General features: G+C 40.1%; 1 protein-coding gene across 1 annotated transcript in view; it reads left to right on the forward strand.

Moving 5' to 3' along the window:
* The window catches only part of TMEM135 (transmembrane protein 135), a 198,056-nt gene that overhangs the window by 13,628 nt on the left and 164,745 nt on the right, over window positions 1–19,683 (forward strand). Inside the window, exons 2-3 of the mRNA XM_074572505.1 lie at window positions 1,287–1,414; window positions 7,635–7,727. Of these exons, the coding sequence (XP_074428606.1) occupies window positions 1,287–1,414; window positions 7,635–7,727 (221 nt within the window). The remainder of the gene's footprint in view (window positions 1–1,286; window positions 1,415–7,634; window positions 7,728–19,683) is intronic.

Consider the following 19,683-nt stretch of genomic DNA (forward strand, 5'->3'; position numbering starts at 1 on the left):
AACAGCTCCCTCCCCCATGTTTTTAAACAGAGGAACCGAACCTTTGAGAGGTGTTGCCAATTCCGATTTGACAGGACATCTTTCGTTGTTCTCACCAGCACCAGCAGGAGGAAGCGTGCTCTATTTGGAACTTCTCTTATTCTAAGCATTGACCGAAAACTCCTGCCAGTTTTGAGACTTCCTGGGAGATCGGTGCAGATAAAGATGATAATGCTATTAAAAAGAAAAAAACAATAAAATCTGTCTGATGGTGCACCCAAAGTATAATTTCATGGAATCATAGGAGCACGGGGGTTGGAGGGACCTTGGGAGGCCAGGTAGTCCTGGCCTCCTGCTCCAAGCAAGGCCAGTTGGATGAGGTTGCTTGGGGCCATTTCCAATTGAGTTTTGAGGATCTGCGGTGATGGAGAGTCCACAATCGCTTTGTGCAGCCTGATCCCAATGTTCAGCCACCTTCAAGTGAAAATTTTTCTTCCTTAGATGTAATCTGACTTTCTCATATTTGAGCTTGTCTGTTGCCTCTCGTCTTACCCCTGTGCATCGCTGAGTAGAGCCCGGTTCTCTACACTTCCCATTAGATTTTTGCAGAATTTCTGTTCGCAGAAAAGACTTTGAGGATCTTCAGTGTTTGAGTCATTCAGTAACTGTTCTTTATAAAATGTAGAACATACATTAAACTGACAAAAAAGAACATGTTTTTTTTTAGATCCAGCCTATTTTCTGCTTTATGCAGTTTTTTAGGGATAACATACCATTTGTATAAAATTTGTTAGGAATGTGTTGTTCTTCCAGCAGATGGTGAAAATTTTTGGGGGACTTGCAGTTGGTTAATTGGAGTCAAAAGCCTTTAGAAATATGTCATCACTTCATAGACACTGTGTATTTGGATTACTTTAGTGATGTTCTGACCTTATTTATGTGATAGTTCAATTGTCTGAAAGACGAACCTCAGTGTAAATTTATCATGTCTTAAAAGTTCTGATATCTGGCAGACAATGTTTCTGGCTGTTATGGCCAACGGTAACAAGGTAATAAAATTCCCCCTATACTTCCCGTTTAGGATTGCTTGATGTATTTCCTGGTATAAATATTGTAACAGCTGGAACGAGTTCAAAGGCAAACTTTGTGGTATTGTTCATAAAACCAGCAAATCTAAGAGGCTTTGATTTACTACTTAAATGGGCATGTCTCCTTTTACTTTTTTATTTTTCTTTACAATGTGCAAAAAAGAGCCTAACTGAATTAAAATTTGTCCCCCCTGTTTTTTTTCTTCCCTCCTCCCTCAGATTGCAGCTATTCTCAGGAAGCGAAAACTTGACTATTATTTGCACAAGCTGGTACCTGAGATCTTGCAATCAACTTCCTTTCTGACAGCAAATGGGACCTTGTATATCGCTTGCTTTTGCATTCTAAGGTTGGTATACTGTCCTAAAAATGAAATGTAACAGGAACGCCATTTTTACGCAACTTCTCAATTTACAAAATAACTTGTCTTTTTTCTTTTTTTTTTTTATAATAGGCTTGCTTGTAATAGGTGAGAGTAAGAAAAGCAACAGCTGTTGATTCTGGTCTTATCACTTGAATGTGAACCTTTTTTTTTTTCTCTTGTTCTTGTAATCTTTTAAATCAGTAAATAAGTCAACGTATTCACTTTTCCTCCTTTTCTCTGTTTTACTGACTCAAAATACATTGTTGCAGGAAATTCAAATACATTCTAGAGGGGAACTGGGAAGGCCTAATCTTTCTCTCCTAGAAAGAACTGATGTAATGTGGTGTTGGTTTCTATTTTCCTGATGCAGGGGCTGTGATGACTTTCATTTATCCTAAGCTTTATCCAGCCATCCAAGTTTGTACTTTCCATGTTTGTGGACATAAACGAAGGAAATCCCAGCACAGCTTCTGGGGTTCTGTAAGATACAGACTTGCTCTGAAAAATGAGTACAAATGCCACTTCTGTATTCTGAGCTGTTTCCAGTGTGTATTTCAGGTAACTGTCAGGACAGTTAAAAGTTAAGCTTTGCTGTTTATGAACATGATGGTGTCCTAGATCTAAATGCATTTATTGTAAGAGATGTTATACATAGACATCTAAAGCCTGCAGTAGCTATGAATTTCTGGAAGTTATCTGACAGTGCACTCAACAGCCCCTCTAAAAGCTAATCAAACCCATTATGCCCTACTTCTAGAGCTGTTTATAAGCCCCTAAACTTTGCTTCAAAGCTGAGGGAGAAGGCTAAGAAGAGGAGGAGCTGGCGGAGGAGCCATGGAACACTTTTTAAGTAAATAATTTGCAAAGTTCAAAGTGAATCCTTAAGTAACAAGCTCTAAAGAATATGCATGTTTCTAGCAATCTGAGTTGTATTGACTTACCTTTACACCTCTGAGCTGTCAGTGGCCATCCTTATCCTGCCACGTGCTGGCCTGTAAATGAGCAGTGCCTTACTTGAGTGCTGGGGTTAGACGTTACTCTCTAAATTCAGCTGGTGTGGATTTACTGTTTTCAGCCGTTCCTCTGACCGAGGTTACGAGCCACAGCAGATCTATGGCTGTGCCTGTGCTAGTCAATGAAGCAGGTAAGAGATTAGTGTCTGACTCTGAAGCCAGCTGGTGTGGCATTGCTTTTGCTTACATGGAGCACAGTTATCTAAAGCTGTTTTGGCCTCCAAAACAAAGTGCGTGGCCAGATGTGGACTGAGTGATGGGAATGTTACTGAGTCCATGCACTTCCCATGCAAAGGACAATTCTTACAATTTAACGTGACAAGGGATACATGTCAATGCTTATTACCCTACTGTTCTTACAGCTGTGCACTAACCAACAAACGTTTTAAGAGGTGTGCACGCGTTTTCTGTTGCAAAGAGGTGCCCATGAAGAGTTGTGGCCTCCAGCAGAACCTCTGCTGGTAGGGTCTCTGCAGACTGCCCACCACCTGCAATTGCAAGACTTGCAAATAAAAGAATGTCAGCCTGCTGGCTGGGGTGTCAAATGGGGCTGGTGAACTGAAATCATAAATAAAGGCAAAATAAGAAAGTATTTAGGAAGCCTTATGAATATGAAAGTTCAATTATAAGGAGTATTTGGCAGTTTTTTGGACAGGAATAAAATTCAGAGCCTCAGCAATTAAGTAAATGGGATATGAATAGGAATAGCAAGAGCTATTAAATGGCATTTCAAACAAACAATGGATAATATGATTATCAGAGAAGTCCAACCTTCAAAATTTACTGGTGTTCTTTGAAGGAAAAATATATATCTGGTGATGATATGATTGGTGCATTATACATGAATTCCCAAATGATTTTGACGAGATTTCTTGTTCAAGGACTCTTCAAGAAGAAAGATAAGTTGTATTCCAGGAATTAGAAAATGATTAGCAAGTAGTTAAAATACGTGAAACCAAACAAGGGGTAAATAATCAGTTTTCATAATAGAAAGAGGTTGCCAGTAATGTTCCTGCTGTGTCCTTTGTTCTGGAAATACCTAAACAATCTAGAAAAAGAGGTAAAGAATAATGTGAGAGATTATATGATATTATTTAGGATACAGAAATCTAAAACTGACTCTCATCCATTTCAGAAAAATCTGTTGATGAAAATCACTTATGAAATTTGACAAAGTGAAAAGTAATGCATCAGGAGGGAAAAAGCAGTCCTGTGCTTACACAGGGACGGACTTTAAACTAGCTGCTATGATTCAGGAGCGCGTCTGAGACTTGTCATGGGCACGTCCTTTGAACAAGTCAGTTCAGTACTTGAATATGGTCAAGGAGCCGAGTAAGTATTATTTGGAAAGAAAATGAGAACAAGCCAGAAAGCTGTATAAATACATGACATCTTTACAAGTTGAGTACTTTTTATTTTTTTTAAGAGCTTTTCCTAAGATTATAATGTTGACAAGTCCTTCACTTGGAATGTACTTACTATCAACGTTGTCTTGCAGCTTGAGCTGTATAAGCTTCCTTCTCTTCTCTGGGTGGGTGATGGAGGATGGAAATATGATACTTTGCTCCTTTTTTTTTCTTTCTTTTTTGTTTTTAGTCAATTTCTGTGGGTTTTTTCACATTTTTTTAATGTTTAGTTTGAACTTGTATGATTCCTTGAATTTATTACTGTGTACTTCCTTCAGAAGCCCCTGAGAGCAAAAGTGGTTGTATGTTGTTTTCCAGCCCAGAATGCGGTTTGGTATCGTGTGTTTTAATCCATCAAAGAAATATCGGTACCTCTCTGGCGTTCTGCATAACTGTGGCACGAGTATTTCTGAACTCTCTTTGCAACCATGCAAAGAGATTTTTTTGAGACTGTGGAGACCTGGATGCTTTAGATCTGATTCTAGATAGTGGGGAGAAACGGGATGTGGTAGATAGGTTGGTATAATAGGATGCATGATGCAGTTTTTTGTATCTTTTTTGGTTGGAAGGCATATTATAGTGGGCTCAGCAGTAACTCAAGCAAAATTGCGCAGCAGTTGACTGATCTTACCCTCCTGGAGTTGTAGACCAAAGCAACAGATTAAAGGGTTTGTAGCTGGACATGTTAACCCCATACTTACCTGCACAGTTCCTGATTTGAGAAGAGCTGCCTGTTTCCTTCTTTTCTAGCACCAAGGAGGAGCTGCATTGGCAGACATATAGGGTGTCCTGAATAAAGTGACCACTTCTGTTCATACCTTTACCCAGGTCCCAGCAAATCTTCAGTCACTGTGTATACTGAAACTACGTCTTAGTCATGCAGTAACAGTTAAAAGACCTAAATATTAAATGTAATTGTCAGTGAGAAGTCTAGCTTGTGCTAATATGTCTCTTTGATGGTCATTTAGTATTTACTTCCTTTCACCTAGGGAAAACCAGCAAAATAGAAACTACTGCAAATGTTTTCAAGGATCACAGAATCATAGAATAGTTTGGGTTGGAAGGGACCTTTAAAGGCCATCTAGTCCAACCCCTGGCAATGACCAGGGACATCTTCAACCAGATCAGGTTGCTCAGAGCCCCGTCCAACCTGACCTTGAATGTTTCCAGGGATGGGGCATCTACCACCTCCCTGGGCAACCTGGGCCAGTGTTTCACCACCCTCAGAGTAAAACATTTCTTCCTAATATCTAAATCTCCCCTTTCAGTTTAAAACTGTTATTGCTTGTCCTGTCGCTACATTCCCTGATAAAGAGTCCCTCCCCAGCTTTCCTGTAGTGCCCCTCTAAGTACTGGCAGGGGCTCTAAGGTCTCCCTGGAGCCTTCTCTTCTCCAGGCTGAACATCCCCAGCTCTCTCAGCCTGTCCTCACAGCAGAGGGGCTCCAGCCCTCTGAGCGTCTTTGTGGCCTCCGCTGGACCCTCTCCAACAGGTCCATGTCCTCCTTATGTCAGGGACCCCAGAGCTGGACACAGTACTCCGGGTGGGGTCTTACCAGGGCAGAGTAGAGGGATGTAGGCAAGAACTTGAGGCAAGAAAGTGCATTTAAAATAGTTCTAGAAGGAATTACCAAGCTAAATTGGCTGGCTTTTTTTTTTTTTCCCCCCTCTTTTTTTTTTTTTCCTCTAGTGAATGGGGCCGTATGTGCAGGCTGCTCTGCTGTCAGAGCAGTGGGGGCGATGAGCTCTGTTACGGATGCGTGACAGGCCAGCTGGGGGTTGTAATCTCTTCTGCTGGTGAGATCCAGAAGACTACATCTGTCTGGGCTTCAGACGGAAGTGCTGAGCTCCAGTGTTGACAAGCATTACATCTGTTAAATGGAAGGTGTGATTTTTAGGTTTTCGGTTTTGTTGAATGCAAAATCTCCTGAAGACACGGTTCCCTTAGTCTAGCGACTAGAATAATGAAGTTTTTCTGCGTACAGCTTTACATTACCGTGCTTAATGAGATTCAACCTTATGTATGAACCAGCCTCTGAGTTTTAGATACAGTTGTACATTGAGGAATTAGATGCATAATGAACTCATATTTCTCATTCCAATTTCGAACCATAGAGCCTGTGAAAATAACCATGCAAATAATAACAAAAGCTTGTTTTCATTTACTTTAGCAGAAGTTTAAATGTTTCACTTACTGATTGGGCATTTTAATTTCCACTAGGTTTTATTATGTGAAATATGTTACTGTTGTTTCCAAATTCTTATCAAACCGAAGACGCAAGCATTCGTGCAGGGATTCTAAACCGTGCCAAAAGAACAAATTCTTGTTTCTTTCCCACAGAAAAGACATTTGTTCTGTTACTTAACAGGTGTGTCTGGTAAGATGTGTTCATACTTATTAAGATGTTTAAAATGGCTTCTCTGAAACTTCATACAGTAATTGCTTTCCGAGAGAGTCCTAATAATGAACTTTAGCTCCTGCAGCATTTGGCATTGTCATCCTGAGAAATTATCCTTTTGCAGCCGTGGGAATGAGCAGCGTGTGTAATTGCCATTACATCACTTGCTGCTGATACACTGGCTCTGTTTTCACGTATGAACATAAGCTGGCATTGCTCGCTGGTAATGTTATTTGTGCAGGAGAGGTATGAAATGAGGCTAATCACGCCTTGTACAGCAAGAATGAAAGAGGGCTAGTCAGATGGCATTGATTAATTATCTTTGTTCTCTCTCCTGTGTTGTCAACATGAAATTTTATCTAAGAAAATTTCCTTTTCTACCCTGTATGCGTTTGCCATTTTTTTTCAGTGGTATTTTGTTCACTGTGTTTTGGAAGGGTAGACTCCATTGTAACACTCTGTTTTCCTGGACTGATAGTGCTTATCAGCTGAGCAACATTGGTGTAACTGAAGTATGTTTGTTATCACGTTACCAAATTTCATGACTGCCTGACTATCGTTTGCTTCTGCGATCAACCTGAATTAGTTGGAAGATGTGGGTGTCCTGAACACACCAAATATGGTTGGTGCCATTGTGTCTGATGTGCATTTTGGCTTTTCTCCTTTAACGGTGACCGATTTGTAGAAATATTTTCTTAGATGTTGTCATTTGTGTAACTATTTTTTAACTCTTATTGCTGGAGGAATTTGCACAGTTGAAATTGTGTGGACTCTTCAAGTGAAATCCAGATCTTGTTACACAAAAAATAGAGCTTTCCCACCTTAATGGAACTGGGATGTCACTGTTGCTTCCAGCTCTGTAATGTACAGATTGATTCCTTGGCTTACTGTAAATGAGTGGTTTGCTGGTTTTAGCATCAGCAGACTATCTGTCTTTGGAAAGTGATGTATATTATGATAATTTGATTTGATTTCTGGCTCACCTGATTGCATCCCTACATTCCACAAGGCACATCTTCCTCCAGAGGTATTTGGACAAGTAGCAGTTCTTTTAGAAGATTATTCTGTGATTAATATCTGCATTTTTTCAGAAACTTCTCTTGAAAGCACTGTTTTCTTCGAAGCAAAGTAATCCTTTAAATGAAATGTATATATTAATGAAGTATTTCAGGTGTTTAATGTTTATGAAGCACTGTGGGAACCCCTCTGAGAACTATCCAGCTGTAAAAATATAATGATTAGTATTTATTTGCAAGTATTGATTAATGTAAAGGGGCAAAATTCATCTTAATAAAGTGTATCTAATTTTATTATAAAGGTAAAATATGGTGTTGTACGTGAATGGTTCAGTTGCTTTGCATGTAATGTGTGTACAAATTGCATTTTCAGGAGGATACTTGGAAAATTCTACTTTTGGTCTCCTGGCTTTGGTGCTGCTTTACCTGCTTCTTATATGGCTATTCTCATCGAAAGGAAAAGCAGGTACGGTTTGTGTCTATGGATTTTCAGTTTTGTATAATAATATTTATTTTTTTGGTCATTTGATGATTGACATTTGACAATTCAGTGTTTTTGTTTCAGAATGCTGGAAACGTAATTAATTTGAAATAGTGTCTTTAGCAACCTTAGATTTAAATCTAGAAAGCTACAGTGAAAAAACACTTTACAAACACTCAGTTTCTTGTTTGTAGTTTGTTTTTCTTGTTTAATGTGTAATTGGCTGGCTTAGGATTGCCTGATGAGGTTTGGTTGCTTAGGATTTCCTGATGAAGCGGTAGGTTTCTTTGTTTTCTGCTTTTTGTTTGGCTTTTTTTTTTTTTTAAAGTACAATTTAAATAATGTTTGGGACTAGCATGCTCCTTCTCCGTGACTAATGAAAGTTGCTGATGACTTGCGTTGACAATGTGACATCAGTTAAGATAGAGGAGCAATAGGATGTTGTGGAAAAAACTGATTGGAAGAGCTGAAGTAATCCAAAATGGACGAAGCATAATGATACAGAAAGCAAAGCCTTTCACTTAAGGGAAAGGTGCTGAAGTTCAGCTATCAACGGAAAATCCGTTATGAAAGCATGGAGAGAGGAGCAGAGAGCTCCGAGTGATCCAAGGATAGCTGAAAGCTGCCGATTGTGTTTTTGTGGCCATGAAAGGCGGTAGGTGAAATCCTGGGTTGTAGGGTTTTTGTGTTTTGAAATTCATGTTATATTGGTAGCTTGTATCAACAGTGAAAGTTATAATGCTTAATTACTTCCATATGGAATGAGATGCTTTAATCATCTAGTTAGTAGGCTTTATTCAAAGTAACGAAGGTGACAAAAGGGTAATGTAAGGGATTACTCTTTAAAAGGTGATGAGGGGGGTTGAGTACCAGAGGTGATGTGAACACATTTTTGGCTACTATGAATATCTGAAACTTCTTTAGGCAGTCATTTAAATAGAACTGCAAATATCTCGTGTTGTTGACTGACTGTCAGGCCCAATTCCTAAACTTCAGGCATGGAGTCAACAAAGCCCAAGCCAAGATTTAGGTAGGATTGTCAAAGTTCTGTCCTTTTAAAAGAATACGTTATCCATTGTTTTTGAAGACTGAGGGTGTGTAAGAAGTGCTCTCACCTTTCCAGAACTTCTAAATTACTTTAACTATAGAGAAAATAATTGTAATAAAGTTACTGAATAAGTTAATTATCTTTTAAATGTCCTTTCTAGCTGACTGATTTTCATCTTGCTGCAATTACTTCCTAAGAGGGTGCGTACATTTCAGTAGAACTTTTTCTAGTTCTTAGACTCCAGCACTGCCATTGGCATCAGTGTTTTCGTGTTTTGGTGAGAGCAAAAGCATTTTCTCCCTTTGAGGGGTGACAGCACCAGCTTAGCTTTTCCTGCAGACCAGTTACAATGTGAGGATTTTGTGTGTCAGGTTTCTAATATTTCCAGATAGCATTAGAGGTGAGGAAATGGGGCTATGATTTTCTTGTGGCTTTCAGAGTATTTGTGAGTGAAGAGTTAAAACTGCTTGTGAGCCCAAACCCATACAAGGTTTTTGCTTAACAGCGGAACAGCTCTGAAAAGCTTGCAAACCTAAGCTTGTTAAATGTAGCACAGAGAGTAAGGCAAACAAATATTATGTCAAATGGAGGTTTCTGAAAGTCTCGGTGGCAACGTATGAAAGGTTTGACACGTTAACAGGTTCCTATTTAACAACTGAAATTTGAGAGAAAGAAAAGTTGAGAGAGAGGTGTGTGAAAATGGTGAAAGTAGGTTGGTACAGCACGTATGCAATGAATAATGCTGGAATACTTGATTGCTGGAAGGTTATTGTCTTTTCTGTCAGAATCCAAAATGTGTGACCTAAGGTATTTTGCCTAAAAAGTTCATATTAGATCACATCAGGTAAAATGGAAAAAGGCAATGTTGGTATTGCAGTATAACACACACAGCTGAAAATGTGGGGTTATTGTTACTAATGAGAAAAAGATTGTTAAATGTCATCAAAAGGTAATTGAAAGTTTAGGTTTTTTTTAAATAGAAAGTTGTTTGGTATGTTATCAGACGCTAACTGTGTTTAATGTGTGAAATGCTACTGCTGACAGACTTAGTGAAATACGACTTTCTGATTTCACACCTGTTTGTTACAGGCAAAATCAAATTTTAATAGACTTGTAGTCTTGACGTTTGACATGGAGACGCAGTGGCATTTTCAGTCGTATCTCAAGTAGCTTACAAAAAATTGTATTGAAAAATCAGGGAGGTGGGAAAAAGTCCTGATTTGAGTTCATAAACGTGTCTCTAGCCCTTTATATTGCTACTAGCAGCTGGCAGCAACATCAAATTTAATCACTTAATCTCTTCCCAAGTGGATACCCTATTTTAAGTACCTCGCTGGCATTTGCTTGCACAGCATCGCTGTCAGTCCTGAACTTGGGAACAGCAGGCTTGTAAATCAGATTTGCTGCTGAGATTCGCTGTTTATGTGTGCCAGCCTTGTACATTTTATAATTCGTATGGAAGAATGGGAAAAAGAGATGGTTAGCTTGTCTAGGCGCACTGTAATCCTGAGGAGGAGAATGTTTTCCAATGCGTTACAGAACTAGTTTGATTATAGTTTGTATCTGTGTAATATGTAACTGCCAATTTGCATGGCATTGGCAGTGAGGAGGGGAGGTGACATTGCATACAGAGTCACTCAGGAAATGATCTGCATTATATTACGCCACTACAATTCTATAAAGATATGAACTGCACGTTAGTATGTCCATGTGTATTCTGTTTGGTGGTTATAGAATGTTATCCTGTCTATGAAAAGTAGTTTATTAGGGTCTGTGGAAAGGACCAAGGAATAAAAGTACTTGTAAACTTCTCATGTATATATCGATAAATGTCCTGTGAGATTATTTGAAGAGAACTAGTCACATTATTATGAGTAAGCAGTGTTTTAATAAGAAGTATTTCTTAGATAATACATAAACATGGAGATTACATGTTTGTAATGTGCAGATTCATATTCTGTGCCTTTAGTCCCTTACTCCTGTAGGAGTAACTCGGAATTCTTGCCTTTTTCTGGTACTCTGCAGCAGTGTGGGTTGCCTCGTAGGGTAAGGGGGAAGCATCCTTACGGCCAGTGCAGAATTTGTAAGTGGCTGCCTGACATCTGTCAGCCACAGGGCTGGTATGTGTTTGATGCTCTGAGAAGTGCCAAGAGGGCACAGAGTTACATTTCAGCTGATTTTGACTGTACATTATCTCACATGGTGCATATTTTTAATAGCTGTTAGTGTTTGTCCTTACATGTTATTTCTTTGTACTTTTAGCTCTGCCAGAGGTGTTAAAAAATGAGAAGTGAAACAAAAAATATTGTAGGGGTTACTAGTGTGCTGTGTATTTCTACATGCAAAGAAAATGTTCTTGCAAGTAAGGAAGGTACTCCCTTTTCCTGGAGAAAGCTACACAATTCATTAGAATGAACATTTTTCTAATTCTTTTTGATTAGTTAGCCGTGACTTCAACATTTTAATTACTCTTTATGTATATATTTAGAATAACTATGGCTGTAATAAGTAAGCTTCTAAGAGGTGCACTTGCACAAGTATATTTAGAACATAATTTTCTTTACTGTTTCACCTTTTTTACATCTTCTATTAAAGAAATTTTGCGATTCTGCCACAGAATTTAGTTTTGTAGTGTTAGAGATTAAAAGTTTTGTTAATGTCTCCTCAAAAATAGAGATGCGATTCAGTTATATTAATTTCATTAAGCTTCCTTAGGAAATCATTACATGCATTTTATTGACCTCTGTATAGGATTGTTTTACCATGTACTCTTTGTTTACTCCCATAGGTATTGCTTCAAATTGTTGATAAGGAGCAATTTTATTTGCTTGTAATTTTGAAAAATGAATATTTTGCTTACTTCTTTTGGCTTCTGTTTGTAATTCAAAGTTATGGTGTCCTGTCATTTTTATTTATTTATTTTTTTCCACCTGTTAAATGTTATTGACAAGAATTGAGCATGTAGTAGAGGTATGTGGCTTCGACTGAAAGACATAGTACTACCTTGTGGAGACTTCACTGAGGCCGCTAGAAGGCAAGGAAGTAACTGAATATACTTGTTAGAATTGTTGTGAATGAAGCTGTTGAAATGTGATTTGAGGCTTGGCTGAAGCCAGCCTATTACTGGAAATCTGATTAGGTCAGTTGTACCTTACTGATCTCTAAGGCAAAGAAGTCTGATAGCTCAGTGAAGAGCCTGTAGTTTAGACCTCTGTGATGACTCTCCAGGAAAAGAATGATGTTCTCTTGAGTGTTTTGTAAATGTGCTCATGCGTCAAACCTATTTAAGTCGTGTTTTGCTAATAGCTAAATGGCAAACTTCAGTTTGTTGGACTCTTGTTCAAAAAATAACATATTAGTGAGTTCCAAGAACTGTAGCTAAAGCTTTAAGAAGGGACACAGTTACAGTTTTAATGAAATTAATTGTCTTACTGCCTGGCTAACATTTTTCCCCTGCTGCCCTTTGTAAGTAATTAAGCCAAAGAAAGTTTAACTACAGCCACCTAAAAGTTGTGTGGCAGTTCTGAAGGGACCCTTCTGGGATTGCCCCCTGCTCCCCCCTTAGGCGGCATTAGTGTTTACATACTGGCTGTTAACATTATAGCGGCGCCTGTCTCGTCGCTACAGTTATGACTGTGTCACTGATGGTATTATAAAACTTGAGATTTAGGGCTTTTATAATTTGGTTGTAAAATCTTGCTCTGCGCAACTATTGGCAACATGTTTTCAGTTGAAAACTGTGTGTTTTTCATGAAAAAAATTCAGTATACCGGACTCTCAGAGAAATATTTAAAGCACGTGCATTTAAAAAGTGATGTAGTGCAACAGTGCACGTTATAGAGAACATCTACGTATTTGCTTAGAAAGGCGGCAGAAACGTTTGTGTAAGAACGATGTGGACTTTTTAGACTGTATGTTTGTTCTCCTGATGAAACATTCAGTTACTGTTAGGGTTATTTGCTTGCCATAAATGCTATTAATCTAAATACATTATAGAGGAAGAATACGGCAGCACAGGATTGGTAAAAAGTATATGCTGTAAATAAATACAGCGCTTTTGTGAGTTTGTCCATTGAAATACCAATTTGTTGGTATGTATTTCTGTATAGTAGTATAGTATATTTGGACTTGAGGTGACAATTTCCTCTCTCAAAATGTTTGAGTTTGACACTGTATTTTAGGGAAACCTAGAAATCACTGGTATGGGGGGTGGGTGATCAAAACAAGTAAACAAACTCTTTTAACACAGCAGGTATTTTTGCATGCATTAGTCTTACTTGCTACAGGTAAGAAATTGCGAGAGCAAGCTACGTTGAGGGATGAATTCTTGTGCTGTAGTGAAAAAACCCCTCAAGTCTGGGTCACTCACGTGAGTATTTGGTGGTAATGAGAGCTACCAGGGAAACAAATTATTCTGGTGTTACTCCTCTAGAGTGATTGTTACTGGGGAAATATGGAGCCAAGCTGTAGAAGCTAATGGGAACACTTGTTGTTTCTAAACCAAAATACGTTAAAATCCATTGCACTTCGGCAACTGCCTTGGTGAGAGCCAGTGTTTGAGAGATCCGTGTTTTCACAGTAACAGCACGTAAACATGTGAACATTTGAGGGCTGCTGCTGCTGTAGTGGTCAGAGGGAGGGAAAACTGACCGTTCAAGGTTGCCTGGGAGTGCAGGAGTCCCTCTGGAAGATGCTGTGATTGTGGGACTGGTGTGAATGGCAGGTAGCTCAGGACAGGCAGCTCTCGGGAGCGTGTCTCCTAGAAAGTAGCAGCTCTTGCTGACTGATCTTAGTGGGAGCTCTAAGAGCTGTGAGCTCTTGCCCAGAACAGGGCTAAAATATTTCTAGTGAACGATTTACAGTAACTTGTCTTTCTGAGAAATGGGATCACCTGGCTTATGCTATGTTCATCCTGACACACTCAGTCTCCAGTTTGGGGAAAAAAACCCCAATAGCCTGGTATTTTACACTAGAAAGATTGATGATTTCTGTAGGGTACATCCCTGACAATCATAACTTTGTTGATATTTTCAGAGATTTCTATTCTTCACTTATTGTTATAGCATTACGTGTTAATTCTAGAAAAAGTTCCTGAAGTTGATTTAACTCTGTTCAGTTAAATTAATATTAATTAAGTTGTTTTTTAAGAACCAGCTTTTATAAGCACAGGAGCAGGCAATTCCAGTAAGATGTAAGTCAAGCAAGCGGGGTGGAAGACCAGTTTGGCTGAATGGGGAACTCCTTGTGGAGATCGAGAGGAAGAAGAAATTGTATCATCTCTGGAAGCGAGGTCGGGCTTCGCAGGAAGATTAGAGCTGTGGTTTGCATGTGCAGGGAGAAGATGCGAAAGGCCAAAAGCTCAATTAGAGCTGAAACTGGCCAGCATTGTATCTGACAACAGGAAGGGCTTTTGAAAGTATGTCAACTGCAAAAGGAGATCTAGTGATAACATTGGACCTGTATTTGTTGAAGATGTTCACCTGACTAATAGGGATGAAGAAAAAGCTGAGGTGTTCAAGGCTTTTTTTGCTTCAGCCTTGAATACTATTGATAGACCTTGGGCTGCCCGGTCCCCTGAGTCAGAGGAGCATGAGTGTGGGGACAGTGAATTTCCATTTGGGGACACTGAAATTGTAAGGGATCAGCTGAATGTTCGTAAGTCCACGGGGCCTGATGGGATTCACCCCCGTACTGAAGTACTGAAGGAGCCAGCAGGTACTACAGCGAGACCCCTCTTGATCATCTACCAAAGGTTTTGGGGATCTGGAGAGGTCCCTGCTGACTGGAAGATAGCCAGCGCTATTCCAGTTTACAAGAAGAGCAGGAGGGAAGACCCAGGAAACTACAGACCAATTAGTCTAACCCCAGTTCCTGGAAAAATTATGGAGAAGCTTATACAGGGTACTGTTGAAAAGCTTTTAAAGAACAATGCCGTCATGGGGCACAGTCAACGTGGATTCACAAAAAGGAAATCCTGATTAACTAATTTGATATCCTTCTATGACAAGGTCACCTGCCTAGTGGATGAAGGAAAGGCTGTCATTGAAGTTGTCATTTAAGGAAAGGGAGGTCCTCTGTGGGCCATAAAAAGGCGCTGTCGCTGTGTTATGGCAAGATGTAAACTATGTGCTCCATTTGTAAAAGTAGCTGCAGAGTTAAATTTGCTTACGTAAGATGTAAGTATAATCCTTAGGCTTCTGCATGCCTTTTAAAAGGAAGTGGTTACTGACACCACTTTGACTTTTCTAACCATCTGAAATGTGTGTTTCTGTTTCATACCAGTCGTCTCTTCCCAGTCAGTTGAGTAAATCACCGTTATGTGTCTCAGTTACAAAGGCAGTCTAGATAACTGTCTTAAGGTAGATTTTACCCACTTCAGATGGCAAAAGTCTGGGAAGATGAATCCTATAGTTGTGAACAGAGCAAGAAGAATCCTTGGGGATCGGTGATTCCAGTCCCGTGCATTTGTAGTCAGTCAGCCCAGGTTATAAACTCATTGGGCTTCTGAAAAGCTGTAACCATGGCTGCAGAAGTGTTCAGCAACCAAGTTTCAGGGATTTTCACCCTGCAGCGTTCGAGCGTTGGGAAAATTTGGTCCAGCTTGCTTGTGTGGTCCTTGAAGTCTCGCACAGGATGGTAGAGCAGGAGAGCAGCTACAGCTCTATAGTCGTCGGTCCGTTTTCTGGGATAACATAGGCAGACAGAGTAAGAATACTGGAAGATCCCATGTAAAAGATATACCCGTGATTCTGGAGCTGCTGGAGAATGCAGCAGCTGTTGCAGATGTCTGGCTGGATCTGTAAAGACTGGGTTTATTTTCTCTTAGTGTTGTTACAGTCGGGGCTGAGCTGGATCATGGAGGTCTATTTGATTGCATTTGCTCAGTGGTCTCCTTTTCCCTGAGTCTCAGGAGGGTTTACCAGCTTAGGCACAGCACCAGCCGTGAGGTTACTTCAGGAATAATAACGTAAAGACATCCCAGGCAGCACCCATTAAGCTCTGGCCAACCTCTCTCAGTTCACATGGGGCCAGCCTGGACGGACAAAGGGCAGTGCTAAGGTCAAGCTGCAAGCTCTGATGGATCCCAGGTGACTCTGTGTCAGCTCTTCCTGCACTGCTGCATGAGTAATTGAGACTTGATTATAGTTAAAGTTTAACATTATTTTTTATTATTATTATTCTAAGGACTCCTTTTGGCAAATCTGTTGTTGAAATGTTCACTTTGTAGGCTGGAAACTAAGTAAAAGTCATTTAGTCATCTGAGTTTAATTTTGTATTCTGTTTTTCATCATTAACCCAAGAACCCCCCCCAAAAAAACCATAGAAAACTTACAGTCCTGTTGAAATGCCTACAGATAAAATGTTAAAATTCAGACTGCTGCTGAACATTGGACTATTCTGCAAGTCTGACTTGGATTCAAACGGCACAAACAGTGGATTAATTACTCTGTTCTGTCTGCTCAGCTGTAGCATCCATGAGACACTCATTTGGACTTCCTTGGCTTAAGGAAACACTTAATCCATCTTCTGTGTCTGAATGCTTGTGTGAAACATGCGGCTCCTGGGGGGGAATAATAAATATTCCGCTAGTATAGAATAAACTTCAGATGCTGCCTAGGTGAGCTGGCAGTAGTGCTGGCTGATGTGGCAATGAGAAGCCTGACATTTACCTGGCGAGATAGCACCTGAGCCTGCCGTGCCTCTGGTACAGTGGCTGAAAGTCGTCTTGTGTGATATGTCCCTCCGGTCTGCCTGTGTCGGGTCTGCCTGTGTCGGGTCTGCCTGTAGGTACTGTTCTTAGATAGTACAGATGAGAGGAGCTTAAATCTATTTCCGTATGAGCCACACCTATAAACCCTCTGTAAATGGAGTGACTCTTCCCTGTAGCCTCATTGCTCCCAAGGAATTAGCATTGTTGTTAGCTCCTGCAGCAGGAAAAGTGTGGAGGTAGGAACTTAGGATGGTAACTGTTTGCTATATTTAACCGTGCAAGGGTTTTCTGTGGTGAAGGTTACAACAGTGTACGGTGGTTAAACATCTTGCTTCCCTTTCCTGCCCTCTCCCCTCCACATTCCAGGACAGAAAATGACACATTTTTATTTCCTTTAGTAAGTCCTATGGATTGCACGGTGGTTTTTTGTAATCAGATGACCTCCGCTCCAGATTGAAACTTTTTGATAAAGTAAGTGTGTGTTGTTAAAACCTTCTCTTAAAGATGGTCTGTTTTACAAGCAGGAACAACAGAGTCCATGGCATTAAAGGCAAGCATGAAACAGGTCTCATGAATTTGGGCCACTACCTGTCATTGCAATCCAGACTTCTACAGCTTTAGTGGAAGGAATTTGTATGTGCTCCATCTTGCTTTGTCAATGATAAGTTTTTCCTTTTATGCCCTTCTTCAGTGTCTGTTATTCATTCCTCGTGAGCAATGAAGTGAGGAACCAGCAAAAATGTTCTAATGTCAACCATTGGCATATTGTATCTTCAAGCTTAAAGTTAGAAAATAATATGTTCAAGCTGGACTTGACAATAGCTTCTTTCTGTCTTTCATGGAATCACAGAATGGTTCAGGTTGGAAGGGACCTTAAAGATCACCTAGTTCCAACCCCCTGCCCTGGGCAGGGACACCTCCCACCAGCCCAGGCTGCTCCCAGCCCCGTCCAGCCTGGCCTTGAACCCCTCCAGGGATGGGGCAGCCACAGCTTCTCTGGGCAACCTGGGCCAGGGGCTCACCACCCTCACAGGAAAGAAACTGAGAGGTGAAATGCCACATTAATGTCTGTCGTCGTATCTGGCACAGCTCATTCAATACTGATGTCCTGCCAGAGATCGACTTCTCGGGCAAGAGGCACGTGTTGCAGTGACTCTCAGTCAAACTTTTAGGATGGCTTGACCACCTTTTCAGAGGTTTACGTTGGCTTCCCGCATTGCTGTTCCTTAGGACCATGCTCTTAACAGTGCTAATCCGTCTTCTGCATGACTAATCTATAGTTCCTAACTGGATTTGAAGCCTGTTTTTAATATGACTCAATATGCTCTCATTAGGGTTCTAAAGGGGAAAGAAAAGGCGAATGGCACTGGGTATTGCCGGGTCTAACTCCATGCTCTCCTTCTGTTGGAGTAGTTGGTCTGCTGTTCTGAATGTAAGGGCATTTAGAAGTGAGTCACACCGTGAGAAGAACTGCGGTAGTCTTCTGTTAAGGTTGGATTGATTTGTCACATTAGCTTTTTTTTTTTTTGCATGTTGCTTCAGGTATTTTGTTAACAGTGTAATCCAATCACAAATGTAATCTTTAAAACATTATAAGTCTAAAGAGAAAGTTAGCTCTAAACATGCAAACAAAACAATAGCTACTAGTTTGACAGACTGGAAAAAGAGTGTTAGGCTGCTTAAGTCTTTTGAAATAGATGAAAAAAGTGATGATTTGAGTTGCTTATCAAAAAACTTGTATTGTGGAATGGACCGTCTCAAACTGGGTGCAGAGTATGACTTGGGGAGGGAAAGGCAGCTATTTCAAGGGGCTTCTTGGGAAGCCGCTGGAGCCGCTTCTCACCCAGGTTTGGTGGGTTTGGGATGTGCAGGTAGGGTGTGGGCGAATGGCTCTTAACCTGCGAAGGGCTGGAGGTGGAGGAAAACAGGTCAAATTTCCACTGGTTTTGGGACGGCCCCAAGCTGTCTGCTAGAGTAGTAGCCTGATAGGAAAATTTTCTTCTTCTTCTTCCTGTTCTTCTCACTCCCAAAATATACTGAGTGTATGTCCAAGGCCAGTGAATGTTGCACATCTCCGGCACTCTGAGATTTCTGTGCCCTCTCTTCCTCTTCTTCCTAACTTTTATTAACAGTTCTATCCATTATCTCCTCTTCTTTGCTATGAAACAGGAGGAATTGCCAGCAAAATGTGTAGAAGCAGTGACCTGCTGCTGCTAGGGATCCCCAAGGTGGTTCTGCTCAAACAGAGAGCATTTGCTGTTGGGCCCTGCGCGCTCCTTCCAGCCGGAGCGGCCAAGCAGCACATGTTGTATCCCGACTGAGAAGGTGCCCAGAACAGCACTGGGTGTTTTCTTTTTGATTGGCTGAGCTGATTAAAAACAATTCTGTGTTACTATCAACAGTCCAAAGAAATTGTTATTTGGGCCTTACTTAGCACGAGTTAGGCCTTCTGTACCAAGAATGTTAATAATTTAAAAAATTGCTGGAAATCCTTCGTTTCTTTTCCTGAGGTTTGATTAATTTGTTATTCTTCTGTTATCTACTAGTCAATCCTTTTATGAAATTAATAAGCTTTTTGGAATCTGATTTTTATCTCTTTATGGAATCTTGTGAGGTTAAATCACACTTTAATTAAGAGGTTTTTTCCCCTCTGTAGGTCAGCTTTTGTTTTGACTCTATTGACTCTGTAGACACTGTAGAGAAACTGGGAGAGGAGGAGGAAGGAGGGAACGTTGAAAGAAAACCTGTATAAAATAGAGTATAAAACAGTTAAAAAAAATTAAACTGTAGATGTTATCGTGTGTTGCACTAGCTGACAACTCTGCAAGAATTATTGGTACTAATTTAATGGGAATGTATTGCTGTAGATATATTTTCTTTTTGGCTTCTCTCCCTTTCCAGTTTTCTCATACCCTTTCTTTGGCGTGTGTTCAAATCATAGAACATGTTGAGTTTATTTTCTTTCCTTTTAAGAACAACAGCTTCTGAGTATTTGCAAGAAACTATTTTACTTAAAATATAATTTGCTCAAAGCTTTGCAATTTTGAGCAACTTCAACTTCCCCAACCTGTAAACTGTCCATTTCCTACTTCAAACAACGCAATATTTTGAAATAGAAATTTTTTTTTTAAAAAAACATTGGGTCGTGAGTCCTCAAACTGTGTGTTTTTTGTCATGAAGTT

The sequence above is a fragment of the Larus michahellis genome, chromosome 1 (genome assembly GCF_964199755.1).
Source record: "Larus michahellis chromosome 1, bLarMic1.1, whole genome shotgun sequence".
Taxonomy (NCBI): Eukaryota; Metazoa; Chordata; class Aves; order Charadriiformes; family Laridae; genus Larus; species Larus michahellis.